General features: G+C 51.5%; 12 protein-coding genes across 12 annotated transcripts; 3 read left to right on the top strand and 9 right to left on the bottom strand.

The window, feature by feature from the left end:
• Positions 1-261: 261 nt before the first annotated feature.
• On the bottom strand, positions 262-708 carry BDW74DRAFT_172393 (uncharacterized protein; the record flags this gene model as incomplete). Its single annotated transcript, XM_073727525.1, has 1 exon — positions 262-708. One exon carries the CDS (start codon positions 706-708, stop codon positions 262-264), a length of 447 nt encoding a protein of 148 aa, XP_073589661.1.
• A 496-nt stretch (positions 709-1,204) lies between these two features.
• Positions 1,205-1,618, bottom strand: BDW74DRAFT_172392 (uncharacterized protein; the record flags this gene model as incomplete). Its single annotated transcript, XM_073727524.1, has 1 exon — positions 1,205-1,618. One exon carries the CDS (start codon positions 1,616-1,618, stop codon positions 1,205-1,207), a length of 414 nt encoding a protein of 137 aa, XP_073589660.1.
• A 595-nt stretch (positions 1,619-2,213) lies between these two features.
• BDW74DRAFT_142108 (50S ribosomal protein L36) lies at positions 2,214-3,120 on the top strand. Its single transcript, XM_073722673.1, has 3 exons — positions 2,214-2,548; positions 2,652-2,686; positions 2,761-3,120. Exons 1-3 carry the CDS (start codon positions 2,294-2,296, stop codon positions 2,798-2,800), a joined length of 330 nt encoding a protein of 109 aa, XP_073589659.1. The 5' UTR covers positions 2,214-2,293; the 3' UTR covers positions 2,801-3,120.
• BDW74DRAFT_142105 (NAD-dependent succinate-semialdehyde dehydrogenase) lies at positions 3,121-5,272 on the bottom strand. Its single transcript, XM_073722672.1, has 4 exons — positions 4,929-5,272; positions 4,788-4,875; positions 3,447-4,716; positions 3,121-3,392 (listed from the first exon to the last, which is right to left on the bottom strand). Exons 1-4 carry the CDS (start codon positions 5,049-5,051, stop codon positions 3,275-3,277), a joined length of 1,599 nt encoding a protein of 532 aa, XP_073589658.1. The 5' UTR covers positions 5,052-5,272; the 3' UTR covers positions 3,121-3,274.
• A 1-nt stretch (position 5,273) lies between these two features.
• BDW74DRAFT_142102 (uncharacterized protein) lies at positions 5,274-7,572 on the bottom strand. Its single transcript, XM_073722671.1, has one exon. It carries the CDS (start codon positions 7,459-7,461, stop codon positions 5,581-5,583), a length of 1,881 nt encoding a protein of 626 aa, XP_073589657.1. The 5' UTR covers positions 7,462-7,572; the 3' UTR covers positions 5,274-5,580.
• Positions 7,573-8,122: 550 nt separating this feature from the next.
• BDW74DRAFT_172388 (uncharacterized protein) lies at positions 8,123-9,403 on the bottom strand (the record flags this gene model as incomplete). The annotated part of the gene is made up of 3 exons (XM_073727523.1): positions 8,123-8,489; positions 8,544-9,042; positions 9,088-9,403. The coding sequence occupies 3 exons, from the start codon at positions 9,401-9,403 to the stop codon at positions 8,123-8,125; spliced, it is 1,182 nt and encodes a 393-aa protein (XP_073589656.1).
• A 291-nt stretch (positions 9,404-9,694) lies between these two features.
• nop7 (mRNA-binding ribosome synthesis protein NOP7) lies at positions 9,695-12,067 on the bottom strand. Its single transcript, XM_073722670.1, has 3 exons — positions 12,014-12,067; positions 11,859-11,957; positions 9,695-11,773 (listed from the first exon to the last, which is right to left on the bottom strand). The coding sequence occupies exons 1-3, from the start codon at positions 12,033-12,035 to the stop codon at positions 9,870-9,872; spliced, it is 2,025 nt and encodes a 674-aa protein (XP_073589655.1). The 5' UTR covers positions 12,036-12,067; the 3' UTR covers positions 9,695-9,869.
• A 165-nt stretch (positions 12,068-12,232) lies between these two features.
• BDW74DRAFT_142099 (GPI-anchor transamidase subunit GAB1) lies at positions 12,233-13,822 on the top strand. The gene is made up of 5 exons (XM_073722669.1): positions 12,233-12,424; positions 12,481-12,545; positions 12,598-12,800; positions 12,848-13,470; positions 13,520-13,822. Exons 1-5 carry the CDS (start codon positions 12,283-12,285, stop codon positions 13,756-13,758), a joined length of 1,272 nt encoding a protein of 423 aa, XP_073589654.1. The 5' UTR covers positions 12,233-12,282; the 3' UTR covers positions 13,759-13,822.
• On the bottom strand, positions 13,804-14,864 carry BDW74DRAFT_172385 (N-terminal L-serine N(alpha)-acetyltransferase NAT4; the record flags this gene model as incomplete). The annotated part of the gene is made up of 2 exons (XM_073727522.1): positions 13,804-14,672; positions 14,792-14,864. The coding sequence occupies 2 exons, from the start codon at positions 14,862-14,864 to the stop codon at positions 13,804-13,806; spliced, it is 942 nt and encodes a 313-aa protein (XP_073589653.1).
• Positions 14,865-15,528: 664 nt separating this feature from the next.
• Positions 15,529-16,134, bottom strand: BDW74DRAFT_172384 (uncharacterized protein; the record flags this gene model as incomplete). The annotated part of the gene is made up of 3 exons (XM_073727521.1): positions 15,529-15,692; positions 15,943-15,979; positions 16,030-16,134. 3 exons carry the CDS (start codon positions 16,132-16,134, stop codon positions 15,529-15,531), a joined length of 306 nt encoding a protein of 101 aa, XP_073589652.1.
• An 837-nt stretch (positions 16,135-16,971) lies between these two features.
• Positions 16,972-19,389, top strand: BDW74DRAFT_142098 (phenylalanine--tRNA ligase subunit alpha). Its single transcript, XM_073722668.1, has 2 exons — positions 16,972-18,498; positions 18,552-19,389. The coding sequence occupies exons 1-2, from the start codon at positions 17,042-17,044 to the stop codon at positions 18,643-18,645; spliced, it is 1,551 nt and encodes a 516-aa protein (XP_073589651.1). The 5' UTR covers positions 16,972-17,041; the 3' UTR covers positions 18,646-19,389.
• Positions 19,390-19,401: 12 nt separating this feature from the next.
• BDW74DRAFT_172382 (ribosomal protein S21e-domain-containing protein) lies at positions 19,402-21,359 on the bottom strand (the record flags this gene model as incomplete). The annotated part of the gene is made up of 5 exons (XM_073727520.1): positions 19,402-19,636; positions 19,928-20,080; positions 20,432-20,849; positions 20,903-21,255; positions 21,310-21,359. The coding sequence occupies 5 exons, from the start codon at positions 21,357-21,359 to the stop codon at positions 19,402-19,404; spliced, it is 1,209 nt and encodes a 402-aa protein (XP_073589650.1).
• Positions 21,360-22,441: the final 1,082 nt, after the last annotated feature.

Here is a 22,441-nt window from a genome sequence, read left to right as displayed (position 1 = left end):
TGAGGCAACCAAAACACACTCCGGATTTGCGGAGAGGCTTAGTGAGCTGCGAGGTTTATGGAAGCTCTTAGAACTTTTAGGTAATTCGTTTACTACGGCCGAAGCACCTTCTCTCTGCCTAATGGCCATTGGTGCCCTAAATTCTCAGTCGGGTTAAGCCGGGTCAACTGGGTAGTGAATCTGCTTCCACTTGAGAATGAGTTACTCTATCTTTTAGGGGGTTGCTTGCGTGTTACTCTACTTACTTGCTCTAAACTTACCCTATTTCATCTGCAAAGGAAACCGATTCAATGTCACTGTGGACGAGACGCAGTGAAAAAGCTCCCCTGGCCCCTGATCCTCCATCACCATGTCATCCAAGCACACCCCCCACGCATGGGCGACGCGCTCATTAGGCTTATACCCCACATTCGACTCGAATGCCAGAGTAGGCTTCTCACCAGATCCCCTGCCGGTGGTGAACCGAAACTGGGCCTGCTGGTCATCTTTAAGGGCAAATATCATTGTTTTCAAAGAGGGCATGCGCTGCGCCGCGAAACCAAGTGAAATGAAAAGTCGATGGAACTGTTCAAGGCCGATGATACTCCGGTAGACGCTCCATCCATAAAGCAGCCAGGGCGTGTCGAAGTTTTCGATGCCAGAGCTACTCAGATCGGGGTTGTCTTCGTCGTCTGAGAGCCAATCTGAACGATCAAATAGAGTAGCCATTTACCTATGAGGCTCACTGTTAGCCCCAGGTTCCGACGGTCTGAGCTGAGCCGAGGCGCCAGAAGTGGTACTTACCGGAGGGAAGATAGTTAGGGACTGAGCTTAATGCGACGGTTTCCAAGTAAGGCCAATGGAGAGATATTGTGTCGGCAGTCGGGGCACCAGTGTCATCCAATGGAAAAAGAAAGTCCAACTCCACGGTAACATTTGATAAATCGAGCTCTTTCAATTTCAAAGACATATTGCATAAACTTGATGATAGTGCATCAACTTTGATGTCAGGGAGCAGATTCAGAGCTGGGAGAATATCCGCCCAAGGCTCTTCGGTGTTTCCAAGACACTGAAATACTCTTACAGTTGGTGGCATCTTTGTGAGAGCGGATGCCATCGCTAAGATCCGTTAGCTAAACTGACACGTTGCGCAGAGGAGGTAAAGCTATCTATCTACAGTACCTTGTCGGCGTTCCCGCATATAGCTCAGATGATCTGGTCGTACTCATTCCTGCGGATATAACTGCAGCCTTTGCAAAGCAACACAGTGTTCCGCGATTTGTAATGCAGAGGCAGCCCATATTCCCTGAGAGGTATCCATGGTACCGAACAGTAGCTGGTCAACACAGGCAACTTGAGGAAGCGAAGGTTCATCATCCGGGAAACGCGCCGTGTATGGGTGGACCACCCATTGTTCTCCATCAAAAACGGTTTGCCACCGTTCAAGGCCTGCATGCTCTTTTGTTCCCGGCTCAAGCGTTTGCTGTCGTCCGTGCACCTCAATGGCCACGGCGACCTTGGCGCTTACTTCCCAACTACTTAAAGTTTTGAAGAGTGAGGCAATAGCTGTACTGAATACCCGGTTGTTCGCGTCTCTGATTGGGTTCTGTTCACAGTATTCCTGGTTTTCGAGCTTCATGGTGCTGTAGCTTTCCAGCTTATGGGGTACAACGATTGTGTAATGTAGGTGGCGAAGGAAAGAGCGCCAATTCTGTCTTGATTCAGCCATGAGGTTTCGAAAACATGACAGAGATATAACTCCATTGCCTGTCTGCAGCTCTTCGCTCTCGACCCTAACTTTGTGGTAAATCAGTCGTTCAAACACGGGCTGCCATAGGCGGCAGACTCGTGCGCACCTGGCAAGCGATGGGGCATCCTGCTGAAGATACAAGGCAATGTGCGCCAAGAGCTCTACTGGGAGCTGATGTGCCATGGTCCTCCGGGCTCATGCGCAGACAGTTGTGATCGTTTGATCCCGTACCCTAAGCAAGCTTACATTTAAGCCTGACCACCTAGAGAGCTTGCTCAGGACAACATTGCTTAATCCCTTAATCAGGGGGGGGGTAAAAGTTTAGACATATGTTTCTGCTCGGTAGAAACTATAGAGACGTTGTATAGAACGGCGCACCTGATAGGCGGGAATATCCCGGGAATCGGCGAAACAGAAACGCCGGCATATTTTCCGCCGAGCCCTCAGACAACCCCCAAGGTCGACTGGATGCGACAACGAGATCCAGTTCCAACAACGGCCTAAATCTACGAGATCTCGCCTGGTCGGTCGTCGATAATATCGCCCGCGACACAAACTTCTGAAATGGTCTCCCTCCGCTCCCTCCTCGGTCCGTCGACCGCCGCCCTCCGCCAATTTCTTCCCCGACATAACAGCACCCTCCGCGTCCTGTCCCGGCCATTCTCGCAATTATCGCAACTCACAATCAACAATGGTCTGAACTTCCTGCGGTCGAAGTCGATTCTACCCGGTGCTGGTGCTACGGCTGTTCGGCAGGTGGAGCAAGTGAGGGGGATGAAGACGAGGTCGTCCGTTAAGCGGTTGTGTGAGGGGTGCAAGGTATGCATATAATCCAGAGTGCTTCTTGGTCCTGCGGGCTAGGACGGGATGCACGATAGGCTGTTCTGCGGGGATATTGGCTGATGGGTGTGTTTTGGTACAGCCTGTGCGGAGAAAGAACCGGGTTTACATTATCTGGTGAGTTAGGCTTACTCGGAATCTGGAATCTGGTTTATTAAAGTGATGTGATGCTAATCTCCCGGTTCACTTAGCTCTAAGAACCCGAAACACAAGCAGCGTCAAGGGAAATAGATGCATGGTGACAGAAGAGAACGGAAGGAAGATACCCACCGATTCGAAAATCAGATGATGGCTTCGCTTGGGACCTCTCGCGGAAGCGACTATGCTACTATCATGATGAAGCCACCGGGCTACCATCTGAGGCTCCCGCCCTAAGGAGCCGGACATACACTCGACATTCGTCTGGACATTTCTTACGGTTCAATGGGACATGACCAACTGGTTGGTTGCGGCGCATATGTTCTGTGTTGTATTATTTGCATGTAAATTAGATTTGGACAATATCAGTTACTCTTTACTTTTGGGTCCGATTCCCCGCGTTTTCATGGGTTGGTCTGTCAAAGCGTCCCGAGATTATGACATTCGTGGTACCTAAGATGGCACGAAGTACTCGCTATTCTTGTGGTAAATATGTATTTATGCTCATTCGTACAGTGATATCATAAGTATAAGCAGCGCTTAAAAAAATCATCTAATATATTTTTCTCACGACTGCAGAGGTTCGCCCATTCCGCCAAAGGTGACACTCTTAACGGTCATGAACTCCTCAATACCATACTTGCTGCCCTCACGGCCAAAGCCACTCTGCTTGACACCTCCGAATCTAGAGGTAGAGTTAGCTCTGAGCACTGTGGACAGGAAACATAAGGGAACTTACGGAGACGCAACATCGCTAATCAACCCAGTGTTAACACCAACCATACCAACCTCCAGCGCCTCAGCAACACGGAAAATGCGCTTGACATTGCCGCTGAAGAAGTATCCAGCAAGACCAACCTCGGCCTTATTAGCCAAATCAACAACCTCCTTCTCCGTCTCGAAGGGGAACAGTCCAGCTACGGGACCAAACGTCTCCTCCGAAGCGATCTTCATGTCCTTGCTCATATCCGTCAGGACAGTAAGATCGTAAAAGTTGGGACCCAGGTCGGACCGTCTCTGGCCACCAGCAACAAGCTTGGCGCCCTTTGAAATGGCGTCCTGAACATGGTCGTCGACCTTGTCGACTGCTCGGTCGTGGATAACGGGGCCATGAGTAACGCCCTCCTCAAAACCAGCGCCGACCTTGAAGTCCTTGACCTTCTGCACGAACTTCTGCACGAATTCGTTGTAGATGCCCTTTTGCACGTAGATGCGGTTTGCGCAGACGCAAGTCTGGCCGGAGCTGCGGAACTTCGAGGCGATTGCACCGGTGACTGCGGCATCGAGGTCATCGACGTCATCGAAGACGATGAAGGGGGCGTTGCCGCCGAGTTCCCAGGAGACCTTCTTGATGGTTGAGGCCGATTGCTTCATGAGAAGTCTGCCGACGTTTGTGGAGCCTGTGAAGGAGACCTTGCGGACCTCTGGGTGGGTGGTGATCATCTCGCCTACTTCGGGAGTGTTCTTCATAGCTGTAACAATGTTGACGACACCCTTGGGAATGCCGGCGCGCTTGGCCAGCTCTGCGAGGGCGTTGGCCGTGAACGGGGTCTCACCGGGTGATTTCGTGACCACAGTGCAACCGGCAGCAAGAGCAGGTCCGATCTTTCGGGTGATCATAGCAGCGGGGAAGTTCCATGGCGTGATCAGACCGCAGACGCCGACGGGCTGCTTGACTGTGATGACGCGGTTACCGGGTACAGAGGCGGGGATAGTGTCGCCGTAGATTCGGGGTGCCTCTTCGCTGAACCATTCAAAGAAGCTAGCGGCGTAGTTGACTTCGCCCTTGGCGTCTGCGAGGGGCTTGCCGTTCTCCCATGTGATCAATGTTGCCAAATCCTCGGCGTTGTCAACCATGAGTTGGTACCATCGTCGGAGCATTCGGGCTCGCTCGCGGGCGAGAGTTGTGCGGAACTTGGGGAAGGCCTCGCTGGCCGCCTGGATGGCTTTCTCGGTATCTGATGCGCTGAATTCGGGACACGTTCCGATCAACTTTCCGGTAGCAGGGTCTAACATATGATTACTGATTAGCATATACGTCCACTGCTAGCAGCTTCGCAAGATGTTTGCGCATGCATACCGTGAATCTCAAATGTCTTTCCGGACTCGGCATCTACCCACTCGCCATTGACGAAGGCTTTTTGGATAAACAGCGACTTGTCTTTCAACTGCGGACCCTATTAGTCGAAGTTCCGAGGCTAATCAGTAAAGCCCTACTCACCGGGGGCACTGTGTAGCCGGTCGTGTAGAGCCGTTGGGCGTTGTTGTGAGAAGGCATAGCGAAGGGATAACGAGGTCTTGAGCGCAGTAATTGCCTGGACAAAGAGCGTGCGATCTTGTCCATCTTTATGTATCTCGATTTCTGGTCAACCGGTCGGGAACAAGACCGAAGAAGACCGCAAGAGCGGTTTGCTTTCCCTCTATCAGCTTTCGCAAGCGAGCCCGGAGTTTAGATTCGGCCGCAAAGATTGGTTGATTGTGGTAGCGCTGCCCGAGAAGGATTCCAGTCACTTGGGTCTCCAAGATCGGACAAAGATTTCCGAGTCTGCTTACTGATTTGAAGAACGTCCAGGCCCCCTCAAGCTCGTCTTATGCAAGTTTCTCTCCAATTCCTCGCGGAGTGGGAGCTATAAGTCACGTGGCTGTACGTCATGATGAGCCGAGATCCTGCTCTGTTATTGGTCAATCGTACCGTAGCCTTATCAATGACGCCCTCTATTGGCTGAAGTGGCCGACAGCTCTATCGGCCTTCTATGCGATGCTCTTAGTATAGCCATTTACAAAGAAGAAAGAGTTGATAGAGAATCACTGTTAGGGTATCATCAAGTTCGTCGTGACTGGCATCTTAGTGACATTACTTCAACATAAGGTTGTCATCCGGATCTGTCCGAGTCGTATCCAGATTGCGCGCCGCTGCGGGTTCGTGACTTGTCTTTTCGTTGATAGCTCGGATGCATCGTTTTCAGATGCTGGTTCAAGTTCCATGTTCGAGAGAACCCTTTCTCATGGCGGCGACAATTCTTAAAAGGACACACCAAGACATGCTCCCTCTTGGTACTATTATCTCTGGTTGACAGTGTTCTGTCGGTAGCTTTGAGAACAGTTTTGCCTGCCGGCGAAGCAGACCGTTTTCCAATAGACGTAGCACGACTTGCGAGCGCCGAACGTGGAGGTGACTCATCGAGGTCCATGTCGTCTTTCGTAGATGTCCAGTCAAACATATCGTCCATGACAGCTTGTTCGTAAAACATTGGGAGTTCCTCATCTTCGCCCACTAAGGCAGAAAATCTCTCTGTGGCACGCCGAAGCACGGCTGGCGGTAAGCCTACCATAGATGCAACGCCTGCCACATCCCTCCAGTCTGTTAGCTCTGTTTGACCGTTGCTGAAAGCCGAAGTGGAGCGTGCTTCGCGTCTTGAAGTATTCGTACTCTCAACGCGAGAGCCACTCTGCTGAGATGATTTGGATGTTCTTCGTCTGCGTTTGCGACCCCTCGAATAGCTTCTCCCGGCTATCCTCTGAGGTCGCTTTTCTCCAGAAGATGAAGTCCGCTTTTCAGTATTCATATCGGTGTGGCGTTCGACTTCGAAATCATCCTCTGTTTGCATGTTCCTGGAGTACGCGCTACTCATCTCAGACGCCAACGAGGAACTTCGTGCACGCCCCCTGCCTCTTGAGCGACTTCGATTTGACCGACCATCATCAGACTGCGATGCTCCGTGAAAATGGTGAAGTCCCATCAGTAAATCCTCGAGCTGGGCAATGACATTTTGGGTATGTGGACGTAGTTTTCGGCGTGATTCATCGTCATCTAGCTGGATGATTGGGCGAAGAGGCCGCTGAAATCTCTCCTCGATCTCCCGGTCTGTAGTTTCATCGCCCTTTCCATCGCCCTTGCCATTACCCTTAGCATCGACCTCGCTGTTCTTTTTGTCAGACTTGGCCGCATCGCCATCTGGTTGACCAATGCTTTCGCTGTCTGAGACCGTGAACTGAGCCCATTCCCGGGACTGGAACCTTTCCTTCGCTATTTTCAATATAAACGCCGTGATGCACTCTTCAAGCTCTGCACTTGACCGTGCATCTGGCTTCATTCTGAAGGTCCATCTATCATCCGCTAAACGTCGAAGACGCTCATCCGGGCGTGGGACTTCGTCGCTAGGCATCGGCCATGCCGTCCATTCATCGAGAATGCCTAGTAGGTCGTCGTGCGTCAAGTCGTCGCCATTGGCGGCATCTTCATCCAACTGGTCTATGTTCGCAAACCCCTCAAACTGCAGAACATGCGCATTGTATAAATGTGCTGCTAAGTCTCTTGAAGCAGTCTCTCGTAAAGCTTCCGCAATCTCTCTATCGTCTCTTGTCAATTTCAACCATAGACTTGGCCTATGGTTGAGCCTGTTAGGACGATATGGAGGCGAGATAGAACCCTCGGGGCTTTCTCGCGTCTTCAAGGTAAACTTCGCACGCGAGTTCAATGATGAGCGGGCGATGGTAGAGTCCTTCCTTGGGGATTGAGACAATTCCACATCACTGGTTTGGATGTAGTCAAGGTCATCGTCAGATTCTTCATAGTCGAGGCTCGGGCCGGACGCAACGGCGCCATCCACTTGACTTAGGAACTCATTCTGTCTGTAGGATAGAGAGTGGCCCCCGTCGACAGTTACCTGGCTGGATCCGCCAAATAAAGATCGATAGGGCTGTGCAGATGGAGGAACACCTGATTGTGATTGGCCGTCCGAGTAGAGCGACATGCCTCGAACTTCATGACATGGAGTTTGACGGCCGGATTATACAGACTTCTCAAAGGCACAATACTTTCGATAGCATGAGTTTATTCGCATTCGCACCCATGTGCGAGTTTGCTAGAGAGTTCAAAATGTCGCAGAGGACGCTAGTTTGCAGATCCAGATAAATTTGGCGATAAGATAAGACAGGTTTGTACTGTTTGCACTACGGTATCCTGTCACATGACTTTGTGCTACCTACTGTCAATTTCTCAGTATCCTCACTATCCTGAACCTAGAGTAGATATGAGCTGTAGGGATTAGGACCTCTATTTTAGGGGTAGTTGACTATTTTACTCAGTGCAGGATATCCAAAAGTCCTATTACCGACCCCATTTCATAGTTGACCTTTCACGATCCATCCAATGATCAAGATAATAAACATAGCTCTCTCGTTCCTCTTTGTATGCCTTGTCGCTCTCATTTTCTTCGTTCGTTTCCATCAGCTTAACTGCTTTCTGACCAGCTTCTATGGCCGCTTCAATAAGAGTGTCCTTTTCGATGTCCAATTCGAACTGCTCAGCCAGACATTTGCCGAGAAGGTTATAAGCTGCTGCCTTTCTTGGTTGCTTGTAGTTGTATCTCCCTCTGCTACATCAACTGCTTCTTGGGCCGCTAAAATACCTTTTTACAACCATTCGACCTGCCTGTCGGATCCAACCTTTTCATGTGTATTTGCATGCCATTGAGCAACATGCCGAAGGCGCTTGAGGAGCTTCTGAGTATGCCCATCAGGTGTATTGTCCACGGCCTTGCTCATGCTATTAGCTACTCGGAGCACATCGTCCTTCCCACGGCGCTCTTCGTAGCGTGGCTGTTGTAATAGAGCTAGTTTATCCAATGCTTCTGCCTGCGGTTCACCTTGGTCCTCATCCTTCACGGATCCCAGAGCCTGCACAACAAGTTGTTCTTGCGCGTATATAGCACAGTCGAGCCCCGTCCCCTGGCAAATCGCAGCTCTCAGAGCCGTTTGGTACTCGTCAAGAAGCTTTTCTCTGAGGCCTCGTGAACTTTGAAGGTAGCATCGAAGACACGTTGTGGGAAGTCACGTCCATATCCATAGTAAGGTGAGCGAGCCATGGACTTTTTTGAAAGCTTCCAGATTTAGAGACGGGTTTCCAATCCAGCGTTGGTAGTTCGCGATCATGCTTTTGGGGGCATGCTCCAGGTCGCCGCATTTGCTTATAATCCACTCGGCGAGCTCAATGGCTGCTTGATAATCTTGCTCCTTTTTTGTGTCGTTATGCTCAACCCGGCGCTCGAGGAACCTGATCTTCTCTCCCAGGAGTTCAACTCGAAGCTCACTAGCTTCACCATAAGCCTCAATCGCCTTGTCGATATAATCCACGGAAACATCCAAAAGACTTAGATCTTTGTTCCAGTCCTTCTCAAATTTCGCAGCATGAAGGGTCCCAATATCGCATAGAGTTTGAGCAACCTTCCTCTGATCACCAACCTCCTTCCAGGCTTTCGAAGCCTCATCGAATGCATACAGCGCCTTGCTAAAATCACCGTATCTCCCAGCCTGAAATAGTCGAAAATGGCAGTCTGCCTTAACGGCCAATCATTTCGCCTTCTGGCGCAAACTCTCACTATCAAGTAATGTATTCGCAGCCTTCTCCAAATACTGAAGCGCGTCGTCAAGATCGGCATCACAGGGTTGGTTTGAGCGCCGATATCGCAAGTTAAAGTAGTTGGCGGCGCGGAAGCAGTATATGCGTAGATGCGGGTTCATCGAAGAGCAGACTTCATTTGCTCTTCGCGCGCTGAGTATAGCGCTGTCCAGTAACACTGGATCATTGTTCTTCAAGTAGAACTTGTGGTGATGCTTTGCTAGAAAGTCGCAGGCTGGGCCGTCTCTTAGGGTTGAGAGGGCTTCCTCAAGCGCGGCGTCGGAGACGCTTTCCATTTTCGTTCCATATGACTGAGCGTTTTAGTTGTGCTGAGAACTTCAAAGTTGTCCCCTGGGTCCAATCTATGGTGACGAAAATGATGTTGGTAGATAGGTAAGCGGAAAACCCACAGAGACCCGTAACCACGGTGATATTTCCTGGACAGTTTCTGACATTTTCCTGACAATTCCTGACAATCAGAAATTGACAAAGAAAATGGTATTTCGTTTCATGCAAGGTATAGGTCTACAGAATGCTGGCATATATTTGCCAGCACGATGAAAGCGTAATGTCTCTCTCAGTTCAAAGGGAAATTTCTCATCTGTATAGAGGATGAATACTGCATTTTATGTGGAAGCGCTGCTATGAGTCTATAGACAGGACAAGAAAAATCAAAGACGCCTTAACTACCTAACCAACAATCCCCATATCACTCGATGGATATCATTGTATCACCTAACTTTTTGATTAATGCTTGCTCATTTATTTCCCGGCACCCTTCTCAACCTTTCTCCGCTTGGAGCGCAGCTTGGCCGCCTCATCCGCTGTCTTCTTGTTCGAGTACATCATCTTCTCCAACAGCTTGCGCTTCTTCCTGCTCATCATCATCTTCTGTCGCTCAAGTTCCTCTTCCTCTTCGCGCTTCTTGGAGGCACGCTTCTTAGCCTGCTTCTTCTTGGCTGCTGACTCGTCGGCGGCGCCGTTGGAGGTAAAGGGAAGACCGGCAGCTTCAGCCTCAAGTTCCTTCTGGTGCTGGGTGCGGGCGGTCTCTTCCTCGTCCTCTGATTCAGAGCCGGCATCGGCGTCTTCGATACCCGCAAACTCCTCTTCTTCCTCTTCCTCCTTGCTCTCGTCCTCCTCGTCGTCGGTGACGGCAACGTCCATGCCACCGTCAACGGATTCGTCCTCAGACTCGGACTCCTTGGTTACAGCGACGGCAGGCTTATCCTCCCCGGCTTCCTCCATCTCTTCGTCGCTGCCCTCCTCCTCATCAAGATCGGCTTCGCCTTCTTCTTCCTGCTCGGCCAAGCTGGCGCGAGGATCGTAGCCGCCCTTCTTGGCCTTAACCCATGGGCTAAGATGGGGAGGGAGAGTAGCGCCAGGCGCATACAGATCGGGGCGGAGGAGCTTGCCCTCGTTGACAGAATCCCAGACCCACTGAGGCTGGATGTAGGTTCGGCCAGGAACCCGAGTGCCGGGCTTCACTGACTGCACGACACCTTCGCCATCGGCAGCGTTGGGGATAGCTGGAAGAGAGGACTCAGGAAGAGACGGGCGATCCACGATCTGGTGGGTGATGCGGGGATCAGCCTCGTTGTGAGTGAAAGCACCGCCTCCGAGAACGGTATCCCATCCGATACGCTTGCAGCCGAAGGAACGGAGGATGAATTCGAGAGGGGCCTTGGGGGCTTCTCGGGAAATGTAAAAGGTGAATGGGGCGAAGAGAGAGCCAGACTGGTCGCCGCTCAAGTCAGGCTGAGGAAGGGTGTCGGCCTCGGGCGCTGTCGTCTCGAACTTGTCGATCTCATCTGTGACCTCCTCCGCTGTTTCGGTGGGCTGTTCGTCGCTGACCTTATCCAAGCCGGCCTTCTTGATGACCTTGTCGACCTTCTTCTGGATCTTGGCGGAGACTTCTTGGTTGGCGGCATCGCCTGAGGGCTTGTTCGCGGCTTCGATAGCCTTAGGGGCATCTCCAACTGTGCGCCCCTCCAAAGTGAAAGCTGCCAATTCCGCACCATTTTCGTCCAGGCGAGTGTCGAACTTCGGGGGGTATCGGAGACCGATCGAGGAGTACAGGCGGTAGTTGACAAATCCAAGCAGAGTGGTGTAGAACTCGACGAACGTAGCCATAATTCGATAGTCGACATCACCATTGACTCGCTGCACGAACCGGTAAGGAACCAGCCACATAATATCCTGGCCTTGAATTGTCGCCTGGTAGTAGATACCCTTGATTGAGAGGAACGACTTGCGCAGAGAGTTGGTTGTGATCAAGTAGTGTTGAAATTCGTGAGTGACCCGTTGGCACAAGGCGATAGTCTTGGGCGGGACATGGTTGGTGGAAGGCAGGTTGGCGAAGAGGAAAAGGAGAGACAGCGCATCGTCAAGGTCTCTGAGGGCATCGATAAAGGTAGGGTAGCGCTCCTTGATGACATGGTCCAGGGTCAATTTCGGCGCATGGTTCTTCTCCAAGCGGGCCGCATCGCCAACTTCTCCACGTCCGAGAGACCGAGCAATCTTCTTTGCAAGTGCTTTCTGTTCGCGGAATTTGCGGAGCAATGGCTCGTGCAGGAGGTATTGGATGTCCTTTGTGTAGTAGAAGGTGGTGTTTTGAGTAGCGGACTTGGAAGCCTTCTTCTTGCTTCGAGGCTCACGGGGGTAGATTCCTGCGCGAATACATTAGCATTAGCCTCGTTGTCCAGGGTAAATGTTCGCTATACCCTGGGCTATATAGGGACAGTGGATACGAACCTTTGAAGATACATAGTCGACGGAAGTCTGGCAGCGAAATCTGGAGCTTGCGCACCGCCTGGGTTCTAGTGATATAGTTTTTGGCCTGACCAGAGGTTCCTATGAGGCGGAAGTTAGAATTTGATGCAGATGCATGATGGGTATCAGGTCCGTACCCTTCTTCTTGATTTTGGCCATGATTGCGACGTCGGTGGTAAAATGGATGAAAGATGGGAGGAAAGGCTTCTGGTCCTCCAAAAATTTGAACTTTTTTTCCGCAGAAAAGCTCGGGTGGCCCGTGCTCAGAACGCCCGCGGAGTCTTGGCACGTGAAGAGCGGACAAGGGACAGGTGGAGTGCCGACCACTTTCATATGAACTCCCTTGAGCATCGAAGGGCCGTTCTTACGCTGCGTTGCTCGGACTCGACGGTTGATTTAAGTCATTATGCCCATCGATCGCAGGAAGGCCGCTGTGTTTGGGGGCGCTCTCGCCTTGCGGCTTCTCCTCCTACTCCTGTTTCCCTCCCTGCCCGACCTACTGACTGGCCGAGTGGAGGTTTCAACGCCAGTGAGCAGCTTCAAGAGGCGTAAGTTACATCGAGCCTTTTGGAAACTATGGGTATTGATTGACACATATATACAGTCCAAGAAGGACTCTTCCTTTATAACCGCAATGTGTCACCTTATGACGGAGGCGTCTTCCACCAAGTAAGTCGCGGGGATCGAGCACCCAGGGGCCCTGCTAACTGTGTGCGCAAAGGCACCGCTACTACTTCCGATATTTTCGCTTTTGCCAAACGCCCAGCAGTATCCTTTTCCGACCGCGCTTCTATACTCGCTGATCGATTTGCTTAATGCGAATGCCTTGGTAACCATATCCGATTCCGCTCAAGCAGTGTCCGGGAGACTGTACACGTTAACGAGGAAACAACTAAAGTGGGACGGCGCTGTGATCGCGGCATGGTACGAAATCGCCGACAAATGCATTATACGATACTGATATGATTCAGGTTCTTGTTCAACCCCTTTACTATTGCAACCTGCCTTGGTCGGTCAACCGCAGTATTTACCTCGACCGGGATCCTCTATGCCCTTTCCGCGGCCGTCCAGGGTCAAAGCCTCAATGCGATGTTTGCATTGGGGCTTGCGTCGTACCTTTCGATCTACCCGGCCCTCCTGTTCATCCCGCTTGTCCTCCTTTGCTATGATCGCCACGCCCAGCGCAGCCAGAGCCCTCCGTCTACAGTTCTGTTCGTTGCTACACACTTCGCCGTCTTTCTCTCTAGCATTGGCGCACTCCTTGGAGTTTCCCTTCTGATTATTGGTGACTTCTCGACTCTTATCTCCGCAACGTACGGCTTCCAGCTGCTTGTTCCCGACCTTACACCGAACATTGGCCTTTGGTGGTACTTTTTCATTGAGATCTTCGACTCCTTCCGGGACTTTTTCCTCGGCGTCTTCTGGCTTCATCTCACAGCATACGCTGGCAGTCTCTCTGTAAGGTTACGTCGCCAGCCTTTATTCGTCGTTACTTCTCTATTGGGCATTTTTGCAGTCTTCAAGCCGTATCCCAGCATTGCGGATGCCTCGTTGTACTTTGGTGTTCTCCCACTCTACCGACATCTTTTCCCCTGTGAGTCCTCCGTCTTGCTGCTCTCTCTTCTGAATACTAACTCTACTAGTAATGCGCTACACCTTCTTCTCCGTGTCGGCTCTTCTCTACGCCTCGTTACTCGGCCCCGCTTTCTACCACCTCTGGATCTACGCCGGCTCAGGGAATGCTAACTTCTTCTATGCAATCACCCTCGTATGGAGCCTAGGTCTTTCGCTCACCCTGGCGGATACGATATTCGCCGCCCTCCGCGACGAATGGGAGCAGGAGAACCCTGACAAGCGCGGCAAAACCGTCAAACAAGTGTAAATATACCTTCATGTATAAAAATGTCCATTCAAGTCTAGATAGTTGCTAGCGCAAGCTTTTGGACATAATCATATAATCCGCTTCCTTGACTGTCCCATTCCGTAACTTGCGCGGCCGCGGGGAGTTCTCGTCCTCTTCAAACCCCGCCCTCGTGTAAAACTTGATCGCGCGGCTGTTCGACTTGAACACGGTTAACATTGCCTTCTCGAGCCCGATCCGTTGCCCTATCCGTTCAAATCGCTCTAGCAACGCCTCCCCTAGTCCCTGTCCCTGGGCCTCCGGGGTCAGGTGGATCTCGTAACAGTACAGCACCTCGTACCCGTCTTCGTACGTAACCATGAACTCGAGGAATCCTGCAAATTCCCCGGTCGGGCTTGGTCTCTCGCGCTCGGGGTCTTCATTTCCCTCAGACACCGATCCCTTGTCTTCTTCCACCGCAGGTGCTCGCTGTCGCAGGATCATATATTTCATGTCAGGAAGTTTCATCTCCTTCCTCTTCTCAACCGGGGACCAGCCCATACTGGAGCTCTTGTATGCGGCTGATGACGTGAGCTCGATGAGCTTGAAGCATGATGATAACTCAGAGGTGGGAATTGTCGCTGCTGTGTAGATTGAGAGGTCGTATGTGTCGATTTCTAGCTCCGAGGACGGGCCTTCTTGCGCGTCATTCTCATCCTCGTCTTTGGTAGGCCGGGTTCCTGCCAACTCTTGGATCTGCGGAGCGTCTGCGTTGGGTTGTGCTTTCGGCGTTGGATTGGAATTTTTTGCGGGTGCTGTCTTTCTTCTCGTCTTCTGGAAACTCAGCTCCGAAGGTGGAACATGTAATACTGTGAACTCCTCCAGAGATAATGCATTTGTGCGTTCCACTAAGGGAGGTGGTTTTGGTTTTGATTTTGATTTGGATGTTGGTTTGTCTGCGAGCCGTTAGCTACCGTGCTGAATTCGAGTCTTCAAGACTGTCTAGCCGTGTATTTCCGGCAGGTATCAGCGCCGTTAGATAACTATCTAAAGGGGGTTACATGGAGATACTTACTGGCTCTTGACTTCTTGAGCTTTCTCATTAGCTTGTCCTGCAGATCGCGCGTCGCGCGGCGAACTTTCGGCATAGTGGACGACCGGGAAATGATTTCGCAGTGGCGTGCCTAGGATTTGAGGGGGAAATGTGGGTTTAAATGTAGTTCAGCTAATGGCTAGATCAATCATTTAACTCGTAGTGCGTGTAATGATGCGTTGCTTACATATTCAGGGTTTTTGATGCAGAGTCAAAGTTGATGATGATGGATAATTCGCGTCCGCCTCGGAGCTGGGTTTGATTCCCGGTATACCCCGTTTGACACGAAAGAGTCAATTGCATTAAAGAAATCTGATATACAAGAAAGATAAACCTTGGAAATCTAAATAAGAAGATTATCTGCTTATCAGAATGAAGTCGGTTTTACTCAAAGCATGCAAGCCGATGTTCTTCTCGCTGAGGGTGCTACGACTATATATTCACCCTCGGGAGTAATTAGGGCTCCGAGTCCTTTAGATGATTTTTCGAAACCTACCTAAGTAGCAGCGAAACATCGAAATAATCGATTGAATGATGAATCCTCATATTCATAGACTACCTGAGACTACCTTGTCTTATCCATAATCCCAGCATGATACGAAACTGACATCAACGAGAAGTCACTCGCTCTTACGCCATATGTGAGCCTTATAGGGCTAAAAGTGGTCTCTGTGCAGCCAACCGGCGGTCAACAGACCTACATATCGACACATAGGTATTTACGCAGCCTCACGCTGCTTCGGGCCACGCTCCTCTGCACGTCGCTCTGCTTCTTCAATGCCCAACTCCCCAAAGACATCCACTCCCCATCGAAAAAGGTAGTTGTAGCGCTGGTTTCTGTCCAGCTTGTTCAGGGCTTCAAGTTCGAGTCGGGAATCACAGTCTAGCCGCATTAGCTTATGAGTCCATATACAGCCAACTTCCCATTTGAGTGTATACCCTTGAAGTCGGTTTCAATACGAGATGGCGTGACGCTCTTTGGTAAAACGGCGGTACCACGCTGTACAGCCCATGAAAATCAGGACAGCTGCTGAGTCCTTACTTAGATCGGCTGCAACCCCTTGGACAATAGGGTCATCAACGACTCTGCCATTTCACCAACTAGCAGTTATGTCTAATCATTTCTAACGAACTGTAGGCGACTGTAAAGACGTCCTTGTCCTTTAACCACTGGGTAACTTGAGCTGCTGGAGGTATAGGTGAGCCTCGATCTAGCTCACTGCAGGAGGGATCTCCGCCGTCCCGAGCAGCTCCTCGAGTTTCTCGATCGTGAAGTTGCTGACCCCAGTGCCGCTGATTTTGTCCGCCTTGACGAGCTTCTCCATTCCGACCTCGTTCTCATTGAAATAGCAAGTAGTAGCATCGACGTGACGGTATCCCGCACGCAGGGCAGCCTCGACGGCATTTTCAACCTTATGAATTTAATAAGCTAGCTATCTTAGCATCAAAAGATTGATATACTGTCAGGTTAGAACGAGCTCAGTTGCCCAAGCCGATGGTAGGGGTATCGTATCCCGAGTTGAGCTTAAACAAGCGTCCTAGAGACATTGTGAACCCTTCAGGATCCAAAATGCAGGTATGCTTAGAGTTGTAAAATGAGCTTCAAGAGGAGCAGGCAGCTATTTACGCCTCATCAACCGCTTGACAGATCGAAGTAGGCGCCCCGACAATGCCCCAGCCATGCTAGAGTAGCCAGTAATTGCGCAATGGCTGATTCGCAATTGCGGGTTCAGGTACAGATTCATGTCCTTGAGCGTAGACGGACTGCACTCCCGTTGTCTCTCACCTAGGGTCTAGGCTGAGGATGCATGTTTACTCAACCTAAGCATAAGTACGAAGGTAGACTTTCCAGCAACTGCTACGGAAGTGCCGTCAATTTACCGCATGGGAAGGAGAAGTGACCATTGGGTTATTCGTCAATTTATGAGATAAGTTGGAGCATGAGAGAGAAGACATAGTATATAGACAGATTAAAAAGTTACCAATGAATATAAATCCCCAGTGCCGGAGCAGCCTGAGCAGTCGATGAGGGAACAGAACAGAACAGGAGAAGTAGATGGCGGGGCAGTCACGGGATGACGCACTTGGCACGACTGCCCCGCCGTAATTTTGAGGCCGAAAAAGAAGTGGGCGGGATGCTTTGAGTCAACGAGACCCCAAGCCCTAGTCACCCCTCTACCGCCCCTCCTTCTCGCTCACGCCGGTCAATCGCTGTGATATCCAACCGCAACCATGGCGTCCGATATGACACAACCCGTTCTGGACGCCCTGTCCGCATCCGAAGGGCCTATCCTCTCCAACGAAGCGTTCCCCTCCGTCCCCTCACAAACCGTCAAGGCGGCGCTCGATCGGCTCGCATCGCGAGATATGCTCAAATATGAAACTTTCAACAGCGAAGTTCTGACTGTGACAAAGGATGGAGAGGAAGTTATTGCCAATGGCAGTCACGAAGCGAAGGTCTACCAGGCAGTGCTCGCTGCTATGGAAGGTCTGAAGATCAAAGAGCTGCCTGAAGTTGTCGGAAAGGAAAACGCTCAGCTCGGACAGGGAAACGCTTTCAAGAAGGGCTGGATTAAGAAGGACAAGGACGTCTTCCGGGCGGCAACAGACACCATTGTTGATGACACTCAAAACGACGTCAAGAAGATCCAGCGGGGCGAGACCATCACGGACGCCAACGTTCTGAAAGATTTGAAGAAGCGCAAGCTCATCTCTGCGAAGAAGGTCATCACCTTCAAGATCACCAAGGGTCCCAAGTACGCCAAGGAGCTTGTCAAGGAGGAGACCGACCTGACGGCGGAGATGATCCAGAACGGATCATGGAAGACCGCTACCTTCAAGCCCTACAACTTCAAGGCCTTGGGTGCCTTAACTCCCTCCGGAGCTTTCCACCCTCTTAACAAGGTTAAGCAGGAGTTCCGCAGCATTTTCTTCGAGATGGGTTTCGAGGAGATGCCGACCAACCGCTTCGTGGAGACTGGCTTCTGGAACTTCGATGCCCTCTTCGTGCCCCAGCAGCACCCCGCTCGTGATCTTCAGGATACCTTCTACATCTCCGACCCCCTTACCGCTGACCGTCCCCGCGAAGACCCCGAGAACGACCCCCACCGCCCCAAGCAAGTACTCAAACCCACCGGCGAGGATAAGAAACTAGACTACCAAGAATACTGGGAGAACGTCCGCCAAGTCCACGAGAACGGCAAGTACGGATCCATTGGTTACCGCTACCCATGGAGCGCCGACGAGTCACTGCGCCTTGTCCTCCGCACTCACACGACATCCATCTCGACGTACATGCTGCACAAGCTCGCCGCCAACCCGCGACCTGCGCGGTACTTCAGTATCGACCGTGTCTTCCGTAACGAAGCCGTCGACGCCACCCACTTGGCCGAATTCCACCAGATCGAAGGTGTCATTGCTGATTTCGACCTTACCCTCGGAGGTCTGATCGGCTTCATGGAGGTCTTCTTCGCCAAGATGGGCATCCACAGGCTGCGCTTCAAGCCCGCTTACAACCCTTACACTGAGCCCTCTATGGAGATCTTCGGCTACCACGACGGGCTGGGCAAGTGGGTAGAGATCGGAAACAGCGGTATGTTCCGACCGGAGATGTTGGAGCCGATGGGTCTCCCTAAGGACATGCGGGTGTACGGATGGGGTCTCAGTCTGGAGAGACCTACCATGATCAAGTAAGTCTGACTTAATAACATGATAATGGGACAGTGGACTAACACCTTTACAGGTACGGGGTAAGCAACATCCGAGAACTGCTCGGCCACAAGGTCGACCTCAACTTCATCGAGACGAATCCGGCCGTCAGACTGGAGAAGGATTAGATCTGAGACGGAAAAGAAAAGACTCTGCATTTTACACATCCTACCTGGCGAACATAGAGGTCTTGAAAAAGAATTAAGCATGATATACCCTTTTCAAACTTCAACTTCAGTATGAGTGTGCAACTGCATAGACGGAGAGTCATGGCTTAAAAGTGCTCTAGCATTTGTATAACGGGCAGCCTACAACTCTATTCTCTTACGCGACGTGCTTTCCTCCGGCTAGGCTGAATTGCCTGATAAAAGACCATACCGACGAACCACTATCTTGGATAACGCAATGTCCCACCCGTATCTGTGCCCCAGCGCACAACTCTGCAGCAGTGGCTCTTCAGCAGGCGGCCAGTAATCTTCGGCAGATAGATAAGTTGATTACGATTCTACCCCCTCGCTCATGGGGAGGAGCAGATGTATGTTGCGAGAACATTCAATCCAGTCCCGGGTGAGGAGGTATCGAGTGCCGGTATAGCGAAGGAACAAGCACAAGACAAAGGAAATTTGCAGCAAGACGCAAGATAAAAGGAAAGTAGGATGGAAATGAAATGGATTCGAAATTTTAATTCTTTAAGACTGAACTGAACATTGTATCAGACGTAGCGTAGCGGTAGCGTGAAATCTGACCACAGATCATCTCATCTCATTTCATTCCTATACGCGCAAAACCAACACGGATTAGCGTCATGCAAAAATACCACAATTCAGGCGACGGAAAACAGGCAACTCACCACCCAGACACCCATCCATCACAGAAGCGCAGATTTACCGCTGGCGGGCGGCGGTCCAGACGTTGCGGACGTAGCCATCGCGCTGGGTGAGGCGGTTAAGCGAGTCGTCGCTCTCGCCGCGGGCACGGATGAAACCGCAGAGGGCGTAGGACTGGTTCTCGCCGGTGTAGCGGCCGTTCTCGTCGACCTTGCCGATGGAGATCTGGACGGAGGCGTGGTCGTTGGCCTTGATGATGCGGTTGGTGGCGCTGCACTTGCGGGGGACGTAGCTGTGAGAAGAAAAGTGTTAGTGGTGGTGGTTCTTTTGCGCTACAGTTTAGCTTTTCCCTGACGTCCATTGGATCTCTTTTCGGACTGGGAAAACCAGAGCGGGCGGGATGGGGAATTGAGATATCGGGCGGAAAGTTGTTCATGCGAATATTTTTCTTTGGGAAACTAAGTGTTCCCTTCGTGTCTTGTTGTCCGATATTGATCCCACCCCATCCCACCTCGTTCTCCTTCACGGTCCAATTCAAGGTCCAACTGCCCAGCAGAGAAGAAACTGCAGAAGGTGAACGTACAGGTCGACGATTTCTCCCTTCTCGTTCTCCATTTTGGCGGTAGTCTGTTGTCTGAGGTCGACGACGAACGGTGATAGACGAGGGTGCGCTGCGGGTTGGGCTGGACGGTCGTTGTCGAACTTTTGGCCTGCCGCGATTTCGGGCAGCCAGTTTCTGTGGGTCATGTGACTTTTGTCGAGGGTTAGTGGGCCCCGGCTGTGGCACGGCTCTTGGCACCAGCTGTGGCGGTGGCTCTACTTTCTAGTTTCTACCGGTATCGTGCCTTTGATTTCAGGTGTCAATGTAGTGGGCTATGGCATTACTATTCTGTGGTTTATGTTCTATCAAAGACTGCTCTTCCTTCCAGGAAAGATATCCTTCTTCCAGGCCAGGCTGAGCTCGCGGGCACTGCCCTTTTGGAATCGCACGAGCACCGCCCGTTCCAATTCCCCTCGGCGTTCTGTTCCCTCCAGCTCTGGGCCAGGGTGTTCCAAAGTTAGAACAGCGCGCCCGTCTTCTGCATACTTGCCGACTTTAGGAGAGATGCACTTTTCTGTCCAGGGAGGGCTCCCAGAATGCGAGAACTTTATCAGCTGCGTGCGTTGCTGCTGTAGTTCATCTGCCGAGGAGGTCCGGGGCTCCTTATCGAGGAATTCAGCTACCAGTTTCAACAACACGAACTGCGGCGGGAAGAGAATAATCTCTCCCTGCGCCGCTTTGCTAAGCCATTCAGATGCAGGTAAAAACTGCGCTTCGGCAATTTCGACTCCCCCATCGCTCGTGGGGATCTGAATCTCCTCGCGCTCGCCGTCCGCCGGTATTTCGCTCAACAGCGACTCCTCTGACTCGAGGGGCAAAGGCAGGAAATAGAGATACATCTGCGTAGTGTAGCGCTTTGGGACGTTTATTGGCGTGATCCATCGTGTGAAGGGGATTAGGTTGTCTACCTTGAGTCAGCCGCCTGCAATGGGAAGCAATGGAAAAATAGCGTCGAACCTATATCTGGCACAGCTGAAGCGTTCTGCCTCTTCAACCAATCTGAGAACGTCGTTTGCTTTTGATGGATTTTCCGTCGGCCTTGCTGACGTTCTTCTTCTCCGACTGCGAGCATTTTACCAGAGGCTTGGTCCTTAGCGAGGAGAATGCCGCTCTCCTCGAACAACTCGCGGATAGCGGCGTTGCGATACCAAGGCGCATCCTCATGTCTCTTCACATCTCCTGGAGGCGGACACTGCCCATCCTGGAGGGATAGATTTCCTCCAGGGAAGACGTGAGCTGACGCGAAGGACGTGGATGTTTGGACGCGATGAAGAAGAAGTATCTCATTCTTTGGTGATATCAAGACCACACTGGACAGAGTCAACGTTCGCTTTCGCGTCGCGGCATAGGTAGCCGCCACTCACCTCGAACTGGGCCTCGGATCAGCTGGTTGTTTCTTCTGCTTGGGCGGCATACTCCGAGATGGGGCCGACTGTGCCTTTGGCGTAGATGAATTCGATCTGGAGGTACTAGATTGTGAAATGACGACCCAGGCAGGAGTTGAAGTTGGCCGGTATAGTTGTGGGCTTGAGGGTAATAAGCCTTCGACAGAATTGAGCTGGCGATTATATAGCCGGGCGGCTGGTCTAGACACAGAGGTCAGAAGGTGCATGCTCCAAGACTCTTATGGATTGAAATTTCGATGACTCTCTATCGCCGCGTGTTGGTCGTTGTTGGAGGATCAGCTCTGGCTGCCGAAGCGGAACCTCGGCAACCCCGCGTTCGCCGGACAGGGTGAGACGGTATGCTGCTGTTGTTGCCAAACTCAGATCTAGACGAGTATTTAGACGTTGGACTGACATTCAGCACGGTCGAAAGCCATACCTAGACAGAGGAAAATCAAGCACCGCGCGAATAGGCCCAAGAGGAGCTGGCGTTCGTTCAATCTCTCCATCGCGCCCCACCTGGAGATTAACCCTAGTTTCTTCCCATGCATATCACAACGCATCGATCCTCGATCATCGGAGCCCATGTCCAGGTGCCATGATTTCGGCAAGTCGCATGGGCGGCGTGATTCGAAAATTCTGGAAGGCAGGCCGGAGTCATATTACGAGCCAGTTCGACTATGTTTAATCAATAAGCATCACATGAAAAAGGCGTCCAAGTACGGAGTACCTCGAAATGAACAATTTGATGCCCGGGAAACTGTGAGAGATGGCCAAAGTCAATGCCAGGGCAGGTCTCCCTAGTCCGCACAGTCTGACAAGGCAGGCAACCTCAACACTTGACATAACGATCTATCACCGGAAACAACCGTCATCATCCTGGAACCTCAACCTGAAGCTTCATCACGAGAATCCCGGAATCACAGCGCACTTAACCTTTCCGCGTCGGCTCTCAGGTCGCCAAGTTCAGGTCCGGAACGCTCCACCTTGAGCCTTCATCCTGCTCTGCCTTCGTCGTGACTTTCCGGAACTGATGCTTGGTTCCGGTTCAATGGGAGAGAACCGCCGCAGGCAGCAGTCTGGCATGGAAGCAGATGGAGTCCTTGAAACT

This window comes from Aspergillus multicolor (genome assembly GCF_047715735.1).
Source record: "Aspergillus multicolor strain CBS 133.54 unplaced genomic scaffold BDW74scaffold_1, whole genome shotgun sequence".
NCBI classification, from domain to species: domain Eukaryota; kingdom Fungi; phylum Ascomycota; class Eurotiomycetes; order Eurotiales; family Aspergillaceae; genus Aspergillus; species Aspergillus multicolor.
The sequence above is the reverse complement of the archived record's forward strand: the minus strand, read 5'-3'. Positions and strand labels throughout refer to the sequence as shown.

Excerpts from the sequence above, each read along its gene's own strand:
- BDW74DRAFT_142108 (XM_073722673.1), top strand. The coding sequence starts at position 2,294 with ATGGTCTCCCTCCGCTCCCTCCTCGGTCCGTCGACCGCCGCCCTCCGC. Across the intron at positions 2,549-2,651 it reads GGTTGTGTGAGGGGTGCAAG|CCTGTGCGGAGAAAGAACCG; the intron begins GTATGCATATAA and ends GTTTTGGTACAG. Across the intron at positions 2,687-2,760 it reads AACCGGGTTTACATTATCTG|CTCTAAGAACCCGAAACACA; the intron begins GTGAGTTAGGCT and ends CGGTTCACTTAG.
- BDW74DRAFT_142105 (XM_073722672.1), bottom strand. The coding sequence starts at position 5,051 with ATGGACAAGATCGCACGCTCTTTGTCCAGGCAATTACTGCGCTCAAGA. Across the intron at positions 4,876-4,928 it reads CCGGCTACACAGTGCCCCCG|TTGAAAGACAAGTCGCTGTT; the intron begins GTGAGTAGGGCT and ends TAGGGTCCGCAG. Across the intron at positions 4,717-4,787 it reads AAAGACATTTGAGATTCACG|ACCCTGCTACCGGAAAGTTG; the intron begins GTATGCATGCGC and ends ATCATATGTTAG.
- BDW74DRAFT_142102 (XM_073722671.1), bottom strand. The coding sequence starts at position 7,461 with ATGTCGCTCTACTCGGACGGCCAATCACAATCAGGTGTTCCTCCATCT.
- nop7 (XM_073722670.1), bottom strand. The coding sequence starts at position 12,035 with ATGGCCAAAATCAAGAAGAAGG. Across the intron at positions 11,958-12,013 it reads GGCCAAAATCAAGAAGAAGG|GAACCTCTGGTCAGGCCAAA; the intron begins GTACGGACCTGA and ends TCCGCCTCATAG. Across the intron at positions 11,774-11,858 it reads TCGACTATGTATCTTCAAAG|GAATCTACCCCCGTGAGCCT; the intron begins GTTCGTATCCAC and ends GTATTCGCGCAG.
- BDW74DRAFT_142099 (XM_073722669.1), top strand. The coding sequence starts at position 12,283 with ATGCCCATCGATCGCAGGAAGGCCGCTGTGTTTGGGGGCGCTCTCGCC. Across the intron at positions 12,425-12,480 it reads AGTGAGCAGCTTCAAGAGGC|TCCAAGAAGGACTCTTCCTT; the intron begins GTAAGTTACATC and ends ACATATATACAG. Across the intron at positions 13,471-13,519 it reads CTACCGACATCTTTTCCCCT|TAATGCGCTACACCTTCTTC; the intron begins GTGAGTCCTCCG and ends TAACTCTACTAG.
- BDW74DRAFT_142098 (XM_073722668.1), top strand. The coding sequence starts at position 17,042 with ATGGCGTCCGATATGACACAACCCGTTCTGGACGCCCTGTCCGCATCC. Across the intron at positions 18,499-18,551 it reads GAGAGACCTACCATGATCAA|GTACGGGGTAAGCAACATCC; the intron begins GTAAGTCTGACT and ends ACACCTTTACAG.